At 41.6% G+C, this 22,897-nt stretch overlaps 1 protein-coding gene across 2 annotated transcripts; it reads right to left on the bottom strand.

The window, feature by feature from the left end:
* Positions 1-886: 886 nt before the first annotated feature.
* On the bottom strand, positions 887-19,560 carry lpin1a (lipin 1a). Of its 2 annotated transcripts, XM_053417956.1 has the most exons (23): positions 19,406-19,560; positions 16,107-16,307; positions 15,322-15,417; positions 12,459-12,555; positions 11,750-11,972; positions 10,603-10,677; positions 10,237-10,329; positions 9,934-10,048; positions 9,152-9,389; positions 8,669-8,821; positions 8,464-8,557; positions 8,064-8,263; positions 7,609-7,702; positions 7,357-7,426; positions 6,230-6,322; positions 6,072-6,136; positions 5,811-5,949; positions 5,191-5,339; positions 4,920-5,006; positions 4,526-4,678; positions 4,283-4,397; positions 4,011-4,114; positions 887-3,907 (listed from the first exon to the last, which is right to left on the bottom strand). In XM_053417956.1, exons 2-23 carry the CDS (start codon positions 16,296-16,298, stop codon positions 3,730-3,732), a joined length of 2,823 nt encoding a protein of 940 aa, XP_053273931.1. In that variant the 5' UTR covers positions 16,299-16,307; positions 19,406-19,560; the 3' UTR covers positions 887-3,729. The 2 variants fall into 2 exon arrangements, with proteins under 2 accessions (XP_053273931.1, XP_053273939.1); XM_053417964.1 differs by lacking the exon at positions 10,237-10,329.
* Positions 19,561-22,897: the final 3,337 nt, after the last annotated feature.

Consider the following 22,897-nt stretch of genomic DNA (forward strand, 5'->3'; position numbering starts at 1 on the left):
GTGACACAGTCACTTCAAACACCAACTGTTGTTATTTGTAAATTAACTTTCTGAAATCATGTTCATTGTGTCGAAGGATATGATTAAAGAAACGATATGTTTTGTCGGGCCCTACTTCTCACATCCGCAGCTGTCCAGCCTGGCGGAAGGATTCACTGTTAACAGAGTGACGCCATCAACAATCCATCTAGTCTGGAATGCACTCAAGGGTCAGTTTATCAGGTACACCTGCATTACACAGACTGATACAACAACCCTGCATCATGCGTATTTTGTTAAATGTATGTGTATTTATGTAGAGGATGATCTCTCACTCTCTTTCTCTCTCTCTGTTTGCGTGTGGGCGTGTGTGAGGTCAAGCGGTCACACTTGGGGGAAATGGAGAAGTTGAAGGAATGTGATGAAATGGTTTAAACGAGAGAGAGGAAAGAAAAGACTAAAGTTCTTGTTTTTATTCCTACAACTGACAAGCAGGGCTCTGTTTTTCATCATCCATGTAGTATAACTGACATTTAAAACTGAACAGTAAGAAAAAAAGTGGTGTGAGAACGAAAAACAGCAGGAAAGAAAAAGGGCATTTAAACATTGACCTTCATTTAAAAACACAACTTTGTCTTTAAACATGAAACAGATGCTACGTACTTAAAAAGACAGCAGAGATTGAGAGAGACCGTGATGTTCACATTCATTTCTCCCTCCAGAGCAGAAACTGATCCACTAATACATCCGACAATCTCCCAGGGGCAGGTCTCAATACAATAATGTGGAAAGCACCAGGAGAAAACTGTTCAGAGTTACAGTGTATCTGCTCTGTTGAGGTTTCATGTTCAAGTTGCAATAAGACAACAAAGAAAGGAGCATTGATTGGACAAGCGTATCAAAGAAGTAATCAAAGTTGAGTTTATTGAAAAATTTGTCCGTAGCACAGATTTATTCCAACAACGTTGATAACAGTAGCTCGCACTGCACCCTGCGGTAGGCTGCCTGTTGAGCGGCCCAAAGCAAAACCTTTACACAGGACAGCAGACCGGATCCACATTCATGCCAACACAGAGAGAGACCTGATAATTAGTCAAGACCTTTCACAAATCTTTCACAGAAAGAATGAGGTGAACATTCATCATCGGAGAGATGATTGACTCTAATATAAGTAGCGTTGCATTAGCAAAATCCTCTTTTCTTATTTGGACTTCCACATTTCATTGATAAGATCTACTAATAAGGAGATATTTATAATGTAATTATGAAAAGAAAATCACAAAATGATCTATTAATATGGCAGAGGGATTAGCAGATTATGATTCAATTTAGAAACTATTTCCAAACAAACTAAGAAAAAGACATAACAAAGTCAAAGCCCTAAACTGAGACAATCTGTTTCATAACTGTAAATCCCATTGTTATGAATTGTGGAAGCCATATTATTGAATCTGTTCCTTTCGTTAAGTGCCGTACAAAGATTAGGGGAAGAAACAGTCAATGTTACATCCATGTAAATATGCAGTTTTAACATTACAACAACATGTATGTTTTCCTCTTACATAGATTACACTGGATTCCTCTCAGTGGACTCCTGACTAGTTTTCCTTCCAGCAGGATCACAGATACACATCTATCCTATGTTCAAACGGTATAACACACTAAGAGGTCTTGTTAACTGTATTCTGGCATTTAGTTTTCACATTTCTTCAACATATCACACATTAATATCAGAGCACAAATGTCCCTGTTGATTTCTAACTAGAATCTGGTGAATTAATTTCAGATTATTTTCAATCATAAAAAAATCAGCAGGGAACTACAGTCATTTTCTTTTTTTTTCTTTTCTTGAAGCTGTCGAACATTCAACTCCAGAGTTTTTACATGGGTTTATTTTTATTTTTCCAAAAAGGTAAAAGCATTTTGCCTGCGATAAACCAGAGGCAACAAAACAAAGCAAAACGTCCAATTACCAGCTGACTTTACATCAGGGACAGTGAATCCGTCTATTGGCTTTCTTAAAATACTGAAATGTTGATCTATGGCTTTTCGTGGCCACATGTTGAAACTGACACCTCTTAGGGCAACAGGTGGCCACTGGTTTAATGGAGTCAGAGTTATAGTAATGGATGCAAGTGTGTTTGAATGACAACCAGTAACAAGTATTTTAAAAGATTCTTTTTTTAAAGGTCACTTCATAAAAGAATATTGTTAATTATTATTTACAGTGGTTTCCCCTAGCTTAAATCTATATAAGTGCTAAAAAAAATAAACAGACAGACGTCCATCTCCCATTACTGCGTAACAGCATATATTATTTATGGATGAACACATAATGAAAGACATCTACGAACAACTATTTGTGTTTGTGCGGATGCATGTATATAAATACATAAATGTATATATGTATGTATACATACACATATAAATAAATAAATATATAAGACAGAAAGTATACTGATTTATGCAGCGACCATAAAACTGACCAAACCTGACCTTATCCTGTATAACCTTATACAGTAATTGCATTGATGAGCATTAGTCATTGGAATAACACACACTGTGAGTGGTTCATGTTCTACATTCTAGCATGTCACTAGAGTTAATGTATTCACACACATGTATGTATATCAAAAACAGACGTAAAGAACACTTGACTAGTTGCATTGTCCTGCATGTCCCTGGAGCACTTGAGCGCACTGAGCACTTTGTTGGATATCTAGAATTGTTCACAGTAGCACGGTCAAATGACCACACGCCTTAACTGGAGCTGCTGAGGAGCTGGCCACAGAAAAAGACTGGATACATGATCTGTGCCTCTAGTTGTTTCTGCAGTTTCCCAACGTTTTTTTTCTATAGTGTTATGTGTTGTTTCTGGTGCTGTATCTGCTGAGCGTGCTGACTACAGCCACACACCTCGAGCAGATGGAACAAGATGCTGAGTGTCTGCTGTGTGTTATGGATAAAAGAAAAGCCAGAATACTTCCATAAAAATATATAAAAAATGACTGATGCAAGAAGAAACTGAGATCTAAATAACTCAATAGAATATATTTAATGTTGCTCATTATTGTTGTTTAACTATAGCCAGCTTGTGACAGCTGATGCTTATAATAAAGAAAGGTCTTTTAACAGTTACTTGTGTTTAGAACAAAATCCAGAAAACGTTTGTTAGGCGATATGAATGGAGAGAAATTGATTTCAAACAAGCCCTGACATTAATCCATATTCGCACATAAGATTGAGTTTTGTGTTGTTGCTTTTCTGTCTACAACTATAAATTCTATGTGATGTGGGGGAGAATGGTGACTAGAATTAAAATGTGTATAGCTGTGTTATGCAGTTTTACTGATGTTTGCGTGTCGTGAGTCAATGCACTTGTAAAATTGTGAAATGTGATTGTGTGTTGAGGATTCCTCTCTACGTCCCCCCCCCCCCCCACACACACACACACACTTGTTTTGCCGACACAGGTTGTATCAATTCCTATTTTTTCCCCAGTAAGGTTGTCTTTGAGGTCTCGTACTTCTCTTTTGTTTCAGTAGTCACAGTTATTTATGTTAAGTCACAGCGCTCAGTTCCTTAAATCATTTTATGTTTGAGTACATTTCTCAAAGTTCTTGGATGAATCGAACCTGCATCTCCACTCACTTCGATCACAAAACCACTGACAGCAGTGTTGTGTGATGACTGCGATTTAAAGAAAAGCTGGAGTGCAGTGACCTCTGTGCTGGATTCAATGGGGTTTCCTCAGCTTGTCTTAAGGGGCTGTGGGTCTTCTTCTTCCTCATCCTGGTTGGCGCCATCAGGAAGTGCTTTGTTCCAGTAGTCGCACTGGTCAAACGTGTCAGAGCAGGGGAGGTCTGAGCCCCCGTTTTGAATCAGGACTGGGAAGACATGGTCGACCATATCGCAGAGACGCCCGAAGCTGAGAGTGAGACATTTACAGATTTTAATTAGGGACGTTCACTTACTTATGTCCACTGCTTGCATGGATTAAACAAGTAAAAGAAGCAGAGAAAATCACTTACGAGGAGATATTTGTCTTGGCATGCTCCTGTATGAGCTCCCCTTTGGGATTGACAGTAAAAATCCTGTTGAGTGGAACACCCACCTCCTTATAGGAATACACATCCTGAAATCACAAATACACAAAAAAGATCAGCATCGTCCCATAAGAAGGACAAGTCATGGGGCCGTAACAAGATGCAATTACACTCTTTAATGCATCCTCAATATCTGCATGGTGTGTGTGTGTGTGTGCATGTGCGTGTGTGTGTGTGTCTGCGTGCAGTCGACTTACTGTAGCTCTGTTGCCAAAGGCAGCGTAGAAAGGTTCCGTGTTGGGGTAGAAAAGCTGCTTAATGTCTGTGAGGCACTCGATCTTAAACTTCTCTGGTTTCTTCTCAATCACCTCCCTTCACAACACAACATGAAATAGTAAACAAACATCACTTTTAACACGTCTTTTTCTGTAGTGCTTCAAGTCCACATGAAGTCTGATCGCTCCAACAAAGCACTTTGATCCCCAGGCTGTGTGTCTGACCTGTGCAGGGCAGAGAACAGGCTGCTGGGGCTGAGCAGCACCGGACCTATTGGCAGCATGGTTCCCCTCTCATTGACCCAGTGCAGGTAGCCTCTCGTCATGTCCGCCATGCCGATGGCCCTCGCCGAGCAGTACATGAATTTATATCCGTTCCTGTGACACAGACAGAGCTTGTATTTAGCTGTGCACTTTGGTTTCGAAGATCGTTAGAGTGACGATCAGACCGTTGGAGAAATGTAAACGTAAAACATTTAATCCTTAATAATGTTACTTAGTTGAAGGAGATAAGGAATGAATTTCAAAAATAAAGGTGATATTCATTTTAAAACCTTTATTCAGATGTCCTTACAACTACACTCTGTACAGTGTGTGCGGGCTGTGAGGTTGCACTCACTGGCTGACTCTGTGGTAGAGCCGTGCGATTCCCTGGTGGGTCCAGTCTTTACCCAGGGTGGGGAGGATGTGACCCAGCGTGTCGGACCTATAGCGACACATGAGGGAGGCAACATCACACCAACAGACCACATGTACTTAACAGCTTCTTTTTCTCATGTGCACTCACATAACGCGAGTGCCCGAATCTGTGTAAAGTGTGACATCTACTGGTGAACAGCTGAAAGTGAACTGGTTTACCATCAGAGGGTGGCTAACTTGCTGTCTCTTACCTCGTGATGGTTCCGTCTATATCGGAGATGACTATCTTGTCATCCCAGCTCCAAAGATAAATTGCGCCAATGCAGCGACAGGTGCCCTGATACTGAGTTGTCACACTGAACACCACCTCATTAGGACCGTCCTTCAGCTGCAGGCTGGCCTATAAACACACACAACACATGCATGAAGAGACAAGCTCAGACACACAATGAACACTTGCAGAAACACAACAATATGTGGGGTGTTCCTTACAATCTTATGTAGCAAGAAGCAGGTCACAATTTGTAACTTGGTCTACTGTGACATCATACAACTTAAGAACGGGCATCACAAGGTTATTTTCACATTGTTGTTGTGAATTCATTCTGCTGTTACACTATGAAAATAACTTACTTTACATATAGAGACACAAAATGTAGCCAACTATCTTTCCATCCAATATTTGTGATCGGGTTTTGAACTTGAAATCACATTTTAAATATGTAGCTCAACAATTGACTTTTTGGTCAAGCTTAATGCGGTGAATGAACGAGGGTCTGCATAGTAAATAGTCAATACATTATGTAATAGTGACACAAAGCTGCCATTAACCAACTTGTTTGGATATTTCAGGAGGCGTAAGAAAACGTACCAGTTGCTCTGAGGTGAGCCGCAGAGTCTTCGTATAGCAGATGCTGCCAGAACTCATCATGGGCTCTGCCTGGCAGGATCCTGACATGTGATTGGAGGATCTGTGGTCCTCATCACTTGAGGACGACTCGTCCTTCATCCTGAAAAGTCAAAGAGGAATTTGGTATAAGATGAGACCATTTCACCTAATGAGAATGGAAGTAATCATCAGAGAAATGTGGGAATTGAAAAAGTGGAAAAACGGAAGAATGAAAAAAGTGACCTGTTCACTGAGGCCATCGTGAGGGAGCTCTCTCCTCTGACTCCCCCGGCCTCTGACACTGATTCCTGAATTGAACAGAGGTCAAAGGTAACAACTGAGTTAATCGACTGGAAAAACAACCCAGAAAAGACTGTTTCATTAATAATGTGTAAACTTACCGATTTGGATTCACTGTTCCCGCTCCTCCACGAGAACCACCAGCGTCCTCCTTTCTTTGGCATCTTCTCCTTCATGATGTTCTCCACTGAGGCCTGAAGACAACCGTGCACATACAACTCAAAACTGACGGAAAAACTCAAATAAACTCGGAGTCAAAAACAAATAAACCCACAAACAAATGAACCAAAAATGTCAAATGCAACATAACAAACAACACATTTCAGACAACACTCAACTCTAAATAACTCACCAAAATAAAGGCAGTGTTCATGCAAACAATAATCAAAGGATCTAAAGTGAAAACTTGGAAGAAGAGAATTCTGTGACTGGACAGCGGTGGAAAAAATACAGCAAGACACAGCAAAAGGAGGCATGCAAGACAAAGACAATCAGAATGACAAAGATGGTAAATAATGACAAGACACAGACATGCTCTGACCAACACTGAAAGCAAAGCCAGTAAACATCATACAGGCTGGGGTGGGCTGGAGCCAAACAGGCCGGGGAGGCAGTACGAGAAGAGCCCAAACACAGTAAACACGTAACTCAAACACCAAAACTTGGAGGGATGGATGGTGGCAGAAATAAAATGTGCAAATTAAAAGGGAACAAAATTGAGGAGGAGGATAAAGACATGACATTATTAAAGTGTCCGGAGAACAGTTAGATTCAAAACAATATTTCACTGTGGTACAACACTGGCAGCTCTGATGTGATGTGTCCATGATCATTAGAGCCAGGAACAAACTTGTTTGGTAGCGTTTAGTAACATTTTAGCGATTGGTTAAAATAAAGAGAAGATGCTGACAATGAAAACACTAAACCAGAGTGAAACATTAGGTTAAGAAGCATTAATGCGTACGAAAGGCTCTGGAGTGCACAGGGGTGTGATTCAGGGAGTAGACACAACAAACGACATCTATCAAATGTAATTATAATAATAATAATAATTGTCAACAAAGCAATAGTAATCCAATAATATATACTGTTGCACAAGTCCTGACTATAACTCAATTTCCTAATAATGGATCCTCTAACTGAAGATCTCAGTACTTCTACCAACACTTAAGAAGCAAAACATTCAGTCAAAGTGAGACATATGTGTGTGTCACTGCAGTGGTCTTACCTGTGGCAGAGGTTTCTGATAGACCTGCATGGCCAGCATGACGGGAGCTGCTGTGTTCCAGTTGTAGTATCTGCATCAGATGTAAAGAGAGTTAGAAGCACTTCTTAAAACCTTGGACTTCTATCTGCAAAAAATAGAAAAGCTGACATGTTTGACAGACCTTTTAAACAACAAATATGGGATGGTGTTCATAGTGTCTGCTCTCAGCAGTGATGTGTAACACTCTGTGGTGTTAAATATCACCGTACATACTTGTTTCCTATTTTCACCACCAGGTTGGGGTCCTCAATAAGAGACGGGTTTTCCGAGAACTGCTTGAAAGAAACTGCCCTCTCCTGGAACTGCTCTGTGTCAGGAAGAACACACACACACACACACACACACACACACACACACACACACACACACACACACACACACACACACACACGACAGACAGAAATATTGTTCAGTGTCAGCTCTGTGACCTTATACTTTTTGAAAATGTATCACAATGTTTCACTGAAATGTGAAATAGATCTTTGCCAGTCTTCATCTTCGTTGTGCTGTGGATGAGCTAAATCTGTCTCAGATTCTTTGCAGTGACTCTTGCATGTTTTCTACTCATATTCATTTTGAATACTCGTAACATTTGAATATACATGTATTTTATTTGATCTTATCAGTATGAATGATGACAGCGCCCCCTTGCTACTTCCTGGACCTACCTCTTGTGATCTCCCTGTTGTCAGTGAGCCCTCCACACAATGAGATGGTGACGTGTGGCAGGTCTCCTAACTGGTCGGACAGACTGTCCATGCCGCTGTCCATCCCACTGCTGCCCACCGACTGTGGCGATTGATTAGCGCCCCGCACTCCCATCATCATCATCTCCGAGTCTGCTTTCATTGAGCTGCTGCCTCCATCGCTGAGGAGAGAGAGAAACACACTCACTGATAGTAAAATAAGTAATAATAATGATTAAAAACAAATGTGGTATAAAGCCTAATAGGATATAATAAACAATAATGATAACAATTATTATACCTTTTATAAAAGCCAGAATAAATAAGTGGGTTTTAAATGTACTTTTAAGAATATCAACATGTTCCACTCAGATCCTGATACCTTTTAGGGAAGTAGAGAGCAGCGACTTCAGGCTCCAGCTCTGTAAGGTCATCCAGGTACACACCATCGGAACCCAGGTGTTGGCTCCTCTTTTCTGAAAAGAAGAATATATCGCACCTGCTCAGGGGGAACATTTTAAGATATATTTATATTACAACACTTCCCATTCGGGATAATTCTTTGTGTTGCTCACAGAAACACATACCTTTCCTCTTGGAGGGTGAATCGGTTGTTCTGATGGGACTTCCTCTGTTTCCACCTTCGTCCAGATGATCGAGGAGAATCCTGGGAGACACTGAGCCGGCTGTTAGACCCTCAATCTCCGTACACAACAGCCCCACATTCTCCACCTGCCTCTCTGAGGAAATAAAACAACAACAGAGAATCAATTGATGCAATCAATAAAAGTAATGGCTCAACAAAATCTACTGAAACAGATTAAGTTAACTTCAAGAGCACCCTGTATATTCATGGTTCATGCACGGATGTGACTCCTGAAACATTCAGCAGTGACGTCTGTGAAACTTGCACTTTCAAAAAAGACCTCTGGAGGTCACTAAATGGCAGGTTCTGTTCTGAGAGTCGGACCTGAGAAAAGTACCCAATAAACTCTTCTAGACATGTTTGACTCAGCACATCTAGAGAATGCTTTGCACTAAAGAAGCATAATTGTCCCCTGCATAAATACCTGGCTCCCCTCCAGCCTTGTACCCAGTCTTATCACCTAGTCCATCTCTGGCTCTGTGTCTGGTTTCCTCAGGGTCCTCATACCCACCAGTACCAGTGCTCTCCCCTGGCTGGGTGCCATAGAGAGTGAGGGAAGGGGGTCCTCTGTCACTGATAGCTCTGAAGTGAGTGCTGGCTGACAGTGGGACAGAGACATTCGGGTCCAGCTCCTGCCTCAGGTGCGAAGTCAGGAAGTCCGGCTGTAGAGACAAAGTTTTCACACAATATTAGTAAAGCTGATCCTAACCCGAACTCTAACTTCCCTGTGTGCTTGTTCTAAGCACTGCATCGATATAGTCCATTATATATAGAATTTTAAAATATACAAATGCTATTAGAATGCTATAATTGGTGTTCAAATGTTTATTCTTATTTATTTAAAAAATGTGTTGGCTCTGCTGCTCGGGCACCATCCCTAACATGCTGCAGCTCGTGCATACCTAATAGGGAACTGCGACCCCTGTATTTCTTCATTTATCATTGTGGTTACACACACACACACACACACACACACACACACACACACACACACAGACACAGACACAGACACACACACACACACACACACACACACACACACACGCACACACATCAGAGAATCACTGAGAACTTCTGGTCATCAACAATAGCACCTTTACAGTACTTTTGGATATACTTTGTTCGGGAATTAGTGGCCATAAGCCATCATTTTCACCTGTAAGTGTGTGTGTGTATGAGTGTGTGTGTGTGTGTGTGTGTGTGTACCTGGGCAGCCTGTGGCAGCTCCCCCCAGGTCCAAAGCATCTCTGGGTTGTCTTTATTCTGATTGGTTAGCTCTGAGTCGCTCTTTGGTGTTGATGACCGTGAATCATCGGGGTTGCTGGGAGAGAGATGATCAGGTGTTTGATTTATTTGAGTTTGTACTTCACAGCAGAAACAAAATAAACCTCAAAATACAGCAATGAAATACAGCAGCATAAGATTCATTAATAAAATTGAATTGGACCAATTGTATCTTTTTCTTCACTTGGTTGGCAGCACTGAGAGATGGTAAAGTGAAGGTGATACCTAACAAGAGAAGAGAAGTGAGAGGTCTGCTGAGGACAGGAGAAGGACAGACCACATGGCGGAGGGATGGAAAGAGACTCCTTAATCGCTTGACTAAGGGAAGATAAAAAAAGACGAGCAATAACAGAAAAAAGGGACAAACAGAGGGAGAGAGAGAGAGAGAGAGTGAAAGACAGTTAATTTATTTACTTATAGTGAGGACAGTGTATTAAAACACATATACACATGTATTAAAATGCTGAGAACAAAATTAACTGAATAGAGTCGAGAGCGTTAAGAATAGTACCAGGATTAGTTCATCATCGTGTGTGTGTGTGTGTGTGTGTGGGTTTCATGTCTTTCATGTGTGTGTGTTTCAAACAATACCTCTGAGAACGAGTCCAATCAGTGCTGGGCTGTGAATGGGTGATGGCTGTAGTCCCATGATCACCGTACATAGGCCTAATCACAAACACACACACACACACACAATTATGAATATCTCTCTGCAGGTCTAAACAAATTAAAATCTGTTTTTTTACAGTCATTCAATATTCCGTCTGTAACGAGTCAATACAAACAGTGTAGAAGATTTTCTCATCGAGTTCACTATGAAGTAGTTACACATTTTGCATGTTTTGGAAAAGGTCTCAGGAATTTTCCAATGCTGCCAAGTAGCAGACCTTAAAAAAGATCGGAGCCCCTGCAGGAAGGACGACAGTGTGAGCCATTACTTAAAAGAGACAGAGTGCACTGTGGGAACAGGACAAATCCCTGGAGTTGATCCAGCAAGCAGAGCTGCTTTTCACTGATCTTTCACGCAGATACACACAAACATGCACCCACAAGCACACTGAAATGATATCTGTTTTCTATCCATCAGCTTCTTACTTTGAGAAATTATTTCCCTGGTATTTTCATGATATTTCCCAAAGCTCTTCTCACTTGTTTCACAGATGCTTTTGAAATCAATATTTATTATACCAGAAAGGATTTAATAAATTAAATCAAACCCTAACAACACAAGTTGACACATTTGGTTATGAATGTAGGTAGACTGTCATCGTACAGGCACATTCATGTGGATCATCCTCACCAGAAGGTTGGTGGTATGATCCCCTGGCTCCTCCAGTCTGCATGCAAGATAGACTGTGTTCTCCAAATTACCCCTGATAGCTGTGTGTGTGAATGGTGCATGATTGAAAAAGCACAGCAACGACCATAGAAGCGCTGTATGAGTGTGTGTGTGTGTGTGTGTGTGTGTGTGTGTGTGTGTGTGTGTGTGTGTGTGTGTGTGTGTGTGTGAATGTGGCTCAGACAGTCACAAGCAACATTGTGCCTGATGAAGAAGGCTGTTTACAACAGCAATGGAACAGACTGACCAGCATTAAAAAGGCTTGGCCCCTCTAACTCCTCTTACAGATAAAGATTAACAATAGTCGAATGCTGAGGGAGTTTTGAATTTTCTACCGTCCCTGAAAGCCTCACACACACAGTCACACCCTTTCTCACGTACACACACACAAACACACACCTGCTGACGTCAGAGTCTCTTTCCTCGTCCGAGCTCAAGTCAATAGTAAACATGTCCTCATCCTCCGAGAACTCTTCCCCGCTCTCTTCTCGTCTCCCTCCTCCACCTCCGCCTCCCTCTTGCCGTATCTTCCTCCTCCTCTTCCTCCTCTTCTTGTTCACCACACCATCACTTTGCTGGTGTCCCAGGTTCTGGACTGGAAGCGAGTTGCAGGGTAAAGTGTCTATGCGAAGACAGAAACATGAAAACTGTTCAAAACTTGAATTACTGCACTCTGGCTGTATGCCTCCATCTACCAGTGCAGTTTCAGTCGAAATACATTTTTTCCCAGACTCATATTAGGTCGCTGTGACCTTTGACCTTTGACCTTTGAACACTGAAATCAAATCAGTCAATCAAGTGAACATTTGTTCGAAATTTGAATAGATTCATCTCAAGGTGATCTTAAGCGAATGTACTCACAAGATCAAAAACATGCCTTGAGGTCACTGTGACCTTGACCTTTGGCCACTAAATTTCAGTTCATCCTTGAGTCTAAGTGAATGCTTGTACCAGATTTGAAGAAACTCCCTCAAGGCATTCTTTGAAACATCATGTTTTAAAGAGTGGGACAGACAACATGAAAACAGAAAGCCTCACGTGGCTGTCGTCAGTACGGGGGTTAAAAAAAGCCCAAGCATGTTTTCTTTTTTTTATTATTAGGCCCTACCATGGTGACGAGGAAGGCCCCTGCCCAGCTGGGACTCCATTAACTCCTCTCCGATTGACCTGATGGGTGATGTTGCCAAGTAGTACGGCACAACTTCCTGCCAACAGAGGAGCATGACGTTATGACATGAGGTCGCTGCGGTCCAACATCATGGTTCACTTCATGAGATCAAATGAAGCTATACAATGAAAACCAATGAAGCGGGCACAGCTTAAACAATATATATGTATGTGAGAGTAGAAAATGGGTCTGACTGAAGAGATACAATTTAGTTTTGGGGTCTAAATGATCCGGTGGGAATTTGCTGTTGAGCTGAGATTAACATTATCACACTGGAGCCGTGTCTCCACAGTGACTGAAGCAGAAAGAGAAAGACAGACACACAGAGAAATGAGTGACCTCAAGAGATGATCCGAGCATGGCCAACAGATGCTTTGCAGTGCACGTGTTATGACACAGCTCCACACAGTTTATTTTGAAGGGTGAGGAGAAGGGACAGTGCTCAGACTGTGCACGATGACGGGTCACAGCTAATCTGCTTACAAGATATTGCCTCAGTGCAGACATCCATGCCAGAAACCTCATTCAGTTAATTTCACTGTTTTTGGTACCTCAGGCCACAAAGACTAAGAGCAAAATGTTTCTCTCAAAGCTGCAAATGTAATTTCTGTCCATAGGATTTTCTGCACACTTAAATAAATACATGTGACACTTTTTGGATATATTTTCAATCATATTTTCAACATTTCAGCAGACCGACAATACATTTAAAGAGAGATCACACCACGTGTCCTTTTATGTCCGAGGTTTTCAGAAGCGCCTGATGCTCAACAGCGTGAAGATTCATTTCTGCTGGAACATTTGGTTAATGTTTCACATGCAGGATCTATTTGACCGAACACAAGCCCCAGCTAAAAAACCACAGCCGGAGGAAGAGAGAGGTGGAGATTGTGAAGGAGGATCAGGTCAGAGGCACAGGGGACTGGGCTCGATGTCGAGTAGTTCCTCATGAACGATGTTGATCATTTTACATTCAGATCGATGAGGTGATAACATAGTAAACCATTACTGGCCTCATGGCCTGTATGCGTGTGTGTTTGTGTGTGCGTGTGTGTGTGTGTGTGTGTGTGACCTTGTCTGTCTTGTGCTAGCCACATGCTGTGTGTCCTGTTTGCCCTAACCTGTTCTCTCACTGTATCTGTATGTGTGTGTGTGACGTCTGTCTCCCCTTCTGTGTTGACTGTACACAGATCAGTGACAGCCAGTGTCTGGGAGTCGTCTCTGTGCAACCATTGGTAGAAGCAGAGAATTTGGTGGAGCTATAAATAGCCCCCCGGGTGGTTTTCCACTCTGCCGAGGGGGAATAGGGACGGGGGGAGGATTTGACACTAGGCCTAAACTGTATAACACACACAGGCCATTATTTTCCAATTTATGAAGTGCTGAGGCATCACAACATTGTTGAAGGACCCACTCTAAAGAGGAATGAAACCTATTGACTGTGGGAGGCATTAAGTAATGAAAACTAAATCTCACCAAAGTAATACCTCCGATTAGGAAGTGGCTCTTCTCGGATTGTGACATTATTACTCTTAATTCCTGATTTGTCACTTATCCTTGTTCACGTCATCACAGCAGCCCCTCCAAATCCCCCCAACCCTCCCATGAGTCCTTGCTAATCACCTTTCAAAATCAGTTGTCAGAGAAAAGGAAATGTTCCCACGTCAGATTATTTTCTGCAACGTTTGCATTTTTGCTGCACACGTTGTACTTCCATGTTGGTTTATATCCAGGATGCGTCCTGCTGGCAGACAGGATGCCACAAAGGGACGGATGCACTTGTTCCTTGTTGTCCATGAGCTTATATTTCAGATGCCATTTTTAAGTCTTTACCTGATTTGTTGCAGGGTCTCAGATCAGTAGATTGTTTTGTGTGTGTTTTTTTACTCTTCATTCAAAACAGACAGATTTAATTTGTGCATTTGTCATTTGCCTGGAAAGGTCATCCATCTTTCTGTCATGTTATCCTTCCCTCACTTCTTTGTTTCTTCCTTTCTTTCTGTCTCTTCCCTCTATAAACCTGGAGGAAAACCTGGTTCCCTGGTATCGATTGCTTGCACTTAAACGGAGTTGGTGCCCACTTGCACAGCAGCAGTTTGATGGGTAAGGATTTTTTCTTTGTCTGATTTAGTGGAGGCATTATCACACTGACAATTGAAAGATGGCTCTAGGAAAAAACCCATGGTTGTGCATTTGCCTCTGTATTTTCCACAGTAGACTTTGCCGGCATCTAGTAGTGAACCACATTAAATGCATTCAAGCACAAATACCAAGATGAATACACTGTTGCAAGCACTGCATGGGATCTTGATTGAGTAAAACACTAATTGTATGGCCATGAAAATATTTCTAAGGATATTTAATCTAGTTATATAGCAGTATGAACAGATGATTCATATTTTATATTCAGACTATATAAACACATCCATCCAAAAACATTGTGTTGTAACACCAAGCTGCTTTCCAGACACATTGTATAAGAAAAAAAAAAAATTCACTATTTGTGTGAATTTTTTAGTTTCCACAGTCGATCCTGAAGTTACTATAATAACTTTAATGCTTCACCCACTCAGTAGAGCACAAACTTCCATCATGGCCCAATCGTCCCCTTAAACTTAATCAAGCTGCAACATTTGTTCCTAAATGTGTGCCATATATACATTGTGGCTTAATCAGTCGTCGATGATTCCCAGTGGAGCACCGCCTGTATTTTAGCTGTAACCATACGACCTTCATGTCAGTAAGTTATGTCCCCTCCTATATCTGTGCGTGTCTCCTAATGACCCTGTCAATCACTACTCACCAGCATGTTCTCCGTCTCTTTGACGAAGAAGGCCTCTCCATTCTCTCCCAGCTTCATGTGCAGACTCACCGGCTCTCCATTGATCTCTATGTCCACCTGCAGGACACATGAAACAGTCCTTAACATGTTCTAACCACATTAACATGGATTCAAAACTTCACTCTGAGATTAACTTTTTTCTCTTACAAATACAGATTCCATTACCTTGACTACCACTAATCGAATTCTCTTTTTTATGCCGAACATTTCTAATAACTTCCATCAATTTAAAAGTTTATGAGTTTTGAATTACCCACAAACAGCTTTCTCAAACTTTTGGCCATTGTCAAGAAATAGAGATGCATCCTTCAGTACACAATACACAAAGCTGCTGTACTTTCATTCCTTTTTAATGTACTGTTACCCAGTTCTGTCTCATTCCTAATTCAGCCTGCTGAATATTCATTGTTCCGTTCATTATCCATACTGCTTGTCCTCTGAGGGCTGCGGAGGGCTGGAGCCAAGGCCAGCTGACACTGTGCTGAAAGGTGGGGTACACCCAGGTCACCAGCCAATCACACGACTAACAAGCAATTTACATTCGCCAATTAACCTAAGTCTGTGGACTGTTGGAGGACGCAGGAAAACACAGAGAACACCAGTGCACGCAGGTTCAAATTCTTATTCTGTATTTTTTCTTTCCTATTTTTGCACTTTTGTATCAATACTTCAGGACTAACTTTTAACACACAAATAAGCTGTGCATTAGAGAGGTGTGAGAGAGGGAGCGAGCACTCTGATCTCACCACTTTTTCACGGGATTGCAGGACGCCCATCTTGCCGAAGCGGACGTGAAAGGGGGAGCACTGCAGGGAGCCATCGGGCTGCCGCACCACGATGACATCGATGCATCCAGACAGTGTTGCGGGGTTGAGACCTCTGTACAGCTCCTTGACTTGCCCAAACATCTGGCCCGCCAACTGACCCACATAGTTCATGGTCTGCAACTGGACACGGACAGGGAGAGAAAAGCAAAAGGAAAGTTGGGACCCTTGTTGATTTCTTATCCATAATTTCTAAAGCCCAGAAAATAAAGTTTTATTTACGTCATGTTGAACAAATGACCTTAAATGGACCACAGAACCTTCCTGACTTCCCACTACATCAAAAATACATTATTGATCTACTGTGTCCAGTCACTGCCTGCACAGGCAGGCCACTCTTGCAATACCGAGCTGCTGAGATTACCGTACACAGTTTCACATTCTTTCCTCCATTCTTGTGGTGCTGTCAATATTTTGTTTGTGTATGTTTGGGTGCATGAATATAAAAAAAGATATATATTTATTTTTTCTTAGTTTTGAAAAGAAAAACTGTGACTGAAATGCCTTGTCCTCTCTGCAGTACACTTCATCGGGGACAAGATTAAACCTGTGGTGCCGTGCCAGTCTTTTTCATCCACAGCCTCTAATGCTGTCTGTTTAGAATGCCAAACATGGCCGTGTAGAGAGAAGGAGACAGGGAAACGCATTCACAGGGCTGAGATATATGTGGTTGTTGATTTGGCAGGACCGCCGGAGACAGGGAGGGAGACAAGGGCAGGGAAACATATTCCGAGTGGCAGGGGACTGAGGAGTTTAGTTTATGTTGTGTTAATAGCTGTACTTTGTTGATTCGTGGAAGTAACCACATGTAAGAGTAGACGGTAAACAGCTCCGTTGTGCAATCCAAAATATGTAATCATGTGTCTGTTCTAACTACTTATTCAACAAATCAGGATGGAAGACAGAAAGAAAGATAGAAAGGAAGTAGAGAAAACATATAATATCACTATATGCTGACTCAGGGACTAATATTTTGGCCACCATGTAGAGCACTGAGGAGGACTGTTCAGCTCTAATGATTAATAAGAATAACGATATGAATGATAATAAGAATAATGATGACAATAATAAGAATGTTTAAGCAGGATAAAGCCCGACCTGCTGTAACATAACAACACACTTGAACACTAATCTAACACTGTCCAGACCACATATAACGATACCTTTGTAAAAATATCACATATGCAACACATACTGGTCTTAAGACTTATCTTTCTTTGAACAGTTAGTCCAAGTGAAATAAAATATATTTTCCTACCTCAGCTATTTGAGCTCTACAGATAGTTTAAGGAGTAGCTCCAGGTAAACTGTTCCAAGAGAGGGCTTTGGAATTCTAAGAATTTTAAATTCCATATACTTCCATTATGTGAGGATGGATTTTTTTTAATGTATACTCTTGGTGTAACCGACTTATTTTCCAAGAACTGGGAGTGGAGGTGTCAGACGTTGATTACATAATTTTATGGCGCCCTTTGTCTTACTCTCGCTCCCTTATCCCGTTTTTTTTCTATGAATCGTACGAACACAAAGTCACATGCTGTCGTTCTCGGACACGCCTCAGAACAGATATCACTGTCAGCATAGGCCACGTGCAGTAAGATGGGACCATTCATTCACACACAAACCTTGTTAGGACACCCTTTCATTGTGGACAGCCCTCACCAAAACCTTATCACTAAACTTAACCATGACCAATTAAACCACTAATTTTATACCAACCAATAATTCACATCTTACCTCTAATCTCTAACGGTAACCAGGACCTCAGAAATTACCTTTAGCCTCATTGGGACTGAGCTTCAGTCTCCATGACGTCTACTGTACCTGACAAGGTCCCTGTTTATTATGGAAAAGGTCCTAAAGAGACCCTTACCTTCCCTTGACCCTAACTGTAACTTAATTTGAACTAACTTTTTGTAGTTTAAAAATGAACATCTCAGGCCCCTGCCTCCTCTATGAGCATTTACTTTACCCAAGCCAAAACTAAAACTAGTTATATAATTATAACTTAAACAGCCCTTTGACAGAATTACGACTGACCAAGATTAACTAACTACTTAACAAGAATGTCCTCAATCTGTAGGTCTATGCTCAAAATGGTCCTCAAAAGACACAAGTACAAGTATTCACAAGAACACACACACACACACACACACACACACACACACACACACACACACACACACACACACACAGCACACACACACACACACACACACACACACACACACACACACACACACACACACACACACACACAGTACTACCAAAGCCTTGCCCACTCCTCCCAGGACAGCTTTGCGGAAACAGCCAATCACAATGCTCCTCCATTGTGTAATGACCAATCACGAGACAACTCATAATGTCAGTCAGTCATTCAATGGACATGCTGTATCGTTATACGACAATAACAACAACACATTCTAAAGACACTGGAATCCAAAGTGAACAACAACGCAGAGTCAAAGCTACAACACGATCCCCACAGAGGCTGATTCGTTCTCTCTCTCTCTCTCTCTCTCTCTCTCTCTCTCTCTCTCTCTCTCTCTCCTCTCTCTCTCTCTCTCTCCTTTCTCTCACTCTCTCTCTCTCTCACACACACACACTACAGCACAGATATAAGCAGATATAAACACAGAGGCTTGAGACGGAGGAAGTAGAGGGGCCGATTCACATGATGATAAGGATTATCAAAATAAATCAATTTAGTGTGACTGAAGCAGTTTGACACTACAGTGCTCCTGACTGTCATACCTACACACAGACACACACACAAACACACACACACACACACACACACACACACACATACACACACACACACACACACACACAAACACACACACACACACACACACACACACACACACACACACACACACACACACAAACACACGTATTCATTTGACCTCATCCTCCATCTTCACCTCCCCAACACAACAAACATAAATAGATGTTTGTGATGTTGGTGCATCAAAATGCGGATCACACAGCGGTGGTGTAGAGACATGTGTGTGTGTGTGCGACATGTAAACATCTGCACACACGGGGTGAGGCTCTGCAGTGTGCCGTCATTCAAACACATTACGCACGCATTACAAACACATAACACACACATCGCACACTCATTACACACACATTAAACAGCCCCCCCCCCCCCCCCTTCACATAGACCATAGACTCTAATCGTATAGAAATCGCTCTTCTCGTCTTTTACTCACATTATTTATTCACGCGTCTTGTTTCTCAGGGTGCGTTTCCGCCATTCAAAGGAAACCAGAATGACCCGCTCCCCCCGGTCGCCCGGTGCACTGGTGCCGTTTCGCTCCGGTTCGGTGTGCGCTCCTCTCATCACACGCTGACGCCGTCTCTCAACTCACGTTATTTTTAAAACCGAGAGCAGCTTCGCTTTTTAAAACCGAAGTTAACATATTCCTCCCACTGCAGACACACAGCGAGCCCATTGGCTGAGCCCGTGTCGACGTCACATATTGTTGACATAATACCTTTCCCTCTTGAAATCATCTATACATTTTTGATTTTATCTTCATTGCCTACAGTCCCTGGTCAGTATTCACTGTAAACTTCTCCTCCGTGCGGTCTCATGTATGATTAAATATTGATTTGTTATTGATTTATTATGATGAGATCATTGGGGTGACGTGTTTATTCTCTTCAATCAACTTTATTTATGTAGCATTTTTCCATACAAACAAAACGTAACTGACTCACATAAACGCACTTACATATACTTATGTGCATACACACATTCATGCACAAGGGTGCATACAAAGCAAGAGCTTAATAGAACATTGAGAAGTACACAACAGGAACTGAGGAAATGATGTCTCACCGTTTTATACAAAAAAGGAACACAATCTTAAAATGGTAAGATAATTTATAAGAAAACAGGCTGAAATATAATAATGATATAATGATAAATAAATAAAATCCAAATGGAGGTCAGGCTTAAAACGTAGGTCTTTGCTTTTAAAAGTATCTAACACCTTGACATGGGCTTGGTCTTTTTCAGTTTTAATTCAACAGATAGAGACCCCTCCAGTCCACAGCTGCTGGGAATATGGAGCGATATTAATGTATTAATATACTTTGACAACTGCACACTTGGATTGTTGTTACAACACTTTACTCATTATGTATTAATGTATTTACAGTTACAAATCACATGCTGACTTCTGCTGTGAGAAATTCTTTACTTTATAATGACCTTACATATTCACAACTAAACACCCTGAATTTCATTTCCTGGCAACCCAAAGGTTCTTGTTAATGGTTGTAACTTATATTAATTAACAGAAATCAACGTAGCCTTTATTTATTTTTTAAAGATGCCTCTTTAAAAGGTGGCCTCTGATTTATTTCATTTTCCTTTCCCTGATGCTGAAAGCTGATTTGAGTGAGATGTGGTTAGAAGCCTGAGGTTGAAGTAGCTGCAGTGCTTCTCTGAAGTTCAGATGTCTTATTGCTGTCTCAGTTGCATTCCTCCTCTCTTCTTAAAACAAGGTAATTATACGTAATATCTGTAAATCAAGGTCGAAGGCAAAAAAAACGATATCTTGATTCGAACAGGGTCTTGTTAAATATGTACATCATCATCCATAATGTGCAACCCTAGGAGCTTAGTTGTCATACAATAGATAAAAAGTAATGAGAGTATGATGAGACGATGGATTGTACCACTGCCTTGTTTATGTTGAGCAAAACATTCTCCTTTGAAACTCCATAGTTATTCATACTACATACTATAAACTATATAGTCTGTATTAAACAAATTGTGCATCTTCCTACATTCAACCGAGACAGACATATTCTAAAAACCTACATGCATGTGTGAATGACGTCTGACTGCGACGAGAGCAACAGTAAACAGGGTTCTGAAGACACACAAGTGGAGCAGAGATAAGAATAGTCACATTCAGGGAGCTCAAAGGCATCCGTATCTGAGCTATGCACTGACTGGGTCTCAGTTGCCAAAATGTCAATCCATCCACCTGCTGTGATGCTTTGAGTCCAGAGCACTACACAGCCTTTACAGAGCCTCTTGCATCTGCATGGTAAATAGGAGGCCATAACCAGGCATTTGTTAGCATATAGCTTAGCATAAAGACTACAAAGAGGCCTAAACATTGTAGTTACTGCTTATTTATTTAATTTGTACAAAAAATGTCTGCCCTGTGGTTGCATGACTCTGCTTATCAGTGCAGTTTCAGTCCCTTCAGGTTATTTCTGATATATTGCATTTAAAATGTTAGGAGGTCACCATGTCTCGAGGAGGTCTTAGAATTAAATCCCACAAAAGTGGTTTTGAGGTCACAGTAGCTAGAATGGGCTGGATGAACCGACAACCCGAAAACCTAATTCCTCCAGCCACTGGCTTCGCACTTCAGGTTTAAGACTCAACAAGAAAGCTTAAACTTTACAACTTTTACTGCAAAACAATTAAGTTAAATCACATGCATGATATTGGACACACTTTATATTGACAGCTGCTCATAGCCCATAATTAGAATATGATTGCATGAATATTGCCTGTGGTATGTTAGTATTTTCTCTACAGTTCACTTGGCCAGTTGCCTCAATTATCGACATGTTGCATGGGTACTGCATGATAGGTATGTGCCCTCTGGAGAAAGAGGAGGAGACTGCAAACCTGATGTATACTGTTACAGCAAATAAAGAGAGATAAAGCACTGGATCCATTAGAGAAAGAGACAGAGGTTGTCTAAACAAAGAGTAACTGCAGATCAATCACATGCACCAGAACTCATGTAAAGCATCTAATGGCTTCGGTTCTCTGCCAGCGGCGGAGGAACATGCCCACACACGCTTCAACCTCCTCAAATAAAAAGATGCAACCACACACACACACACACGTACACTACACATTTCAAGCTAAATATGCAAAATGCTCCCTTGGTTTGAGCTGTTCTCAGGAATCCACATCCAAATCAAATCTCTAACCATAAAAATTTGATTTAATCGTTTTGAAAATGACTGTTTGTTGTATGTGATGTATATGTTTGGTGCGTGGCTGCAAACCAAGATTCCATTTTGTTAACAGTAAAGTTACAAGTATTGCTTCTACAACCACTGCACAGTCCCCAGTAGTTGTTGCACAGAACACATAGTAAGGTTATGTAAGGCTATTCCCCGACGTGGGACTCATGGCTTTTTGTTGTTGTTCACTGATTCTGAGAATCGGTCTCCAACTGCTCCCGCTGCCGAAGAATGAGGTGTGTGTGTGTGTATGACTTTGTGTGTACTTATGTGTGTGTGTGTGTGTGTGTGTATGAAACCCCAAACCCAATATGTGATGAAGTTCATGGCCATGGATCAGTTGTTGCTCTCTCCGTCAATACATACATACATGGACTGCATAACAGTACTGAACATACACATGTGACCTCGTCATTTCCATTGTTGGACACACACACACAAGCACAGAAGCACACAAGCACACACATACACACGATCAACACCAGGCAGCCAGAGCGGGAACAAGGAAACACGTGTTGAGTTTTCTAAGAACTGAGGTCATTCATCAGGGAGCAACAAGTAGCCAACTACAGGGGGGTGGGAGGGGTAAGGTGGGGCTTAGAGAGGGAGATACATGAGTAGGCTGGAGAGAGAGAGAGAGAGAGAGAGAGAGAGAGAGAGAGAGAGAGAGAGAGAGAGAGAGAGAGAGAGAGATA

The sequence above is a fragment of the Pleuronectes platessa genome, chromosome 1 (assembly GCF_947347685.1).
Source record: "Pleuronectes platessa chromosome 1, fPlePla1.1, whole genome shotgun sequence".
Lineage (NCBI taxonomy): Eukaryota > Metazoa > Chordata > Actinopteri > Pleuronectiformes > Pleuronectidae > Pleuronectes > Pleuronectes platessa.

Coding starts and splice junctions, on each gene's coding strand:
- lpin1a (XM_053417956.1), bottom strand. CDS start 16,298: ATGAACTATGTGGGTCAGTTGGCGGGCCAGATGTTTGGGCAAGTCAAG. Junction 10,049..10,236: donor CACTTCTCTTCTCTTGTTAG/GTATCACCTTCA, acceptor TCTCTCTCCCAG/CAACCCCGATGATTCACGGT. Junction 3,908..4,010: donor GCCAAGACAAATATCTCCTC/GTAAGTGATTTT, acceptor TCTCACTCTCAG/CTTCGGGCGTCTCTGCGATA.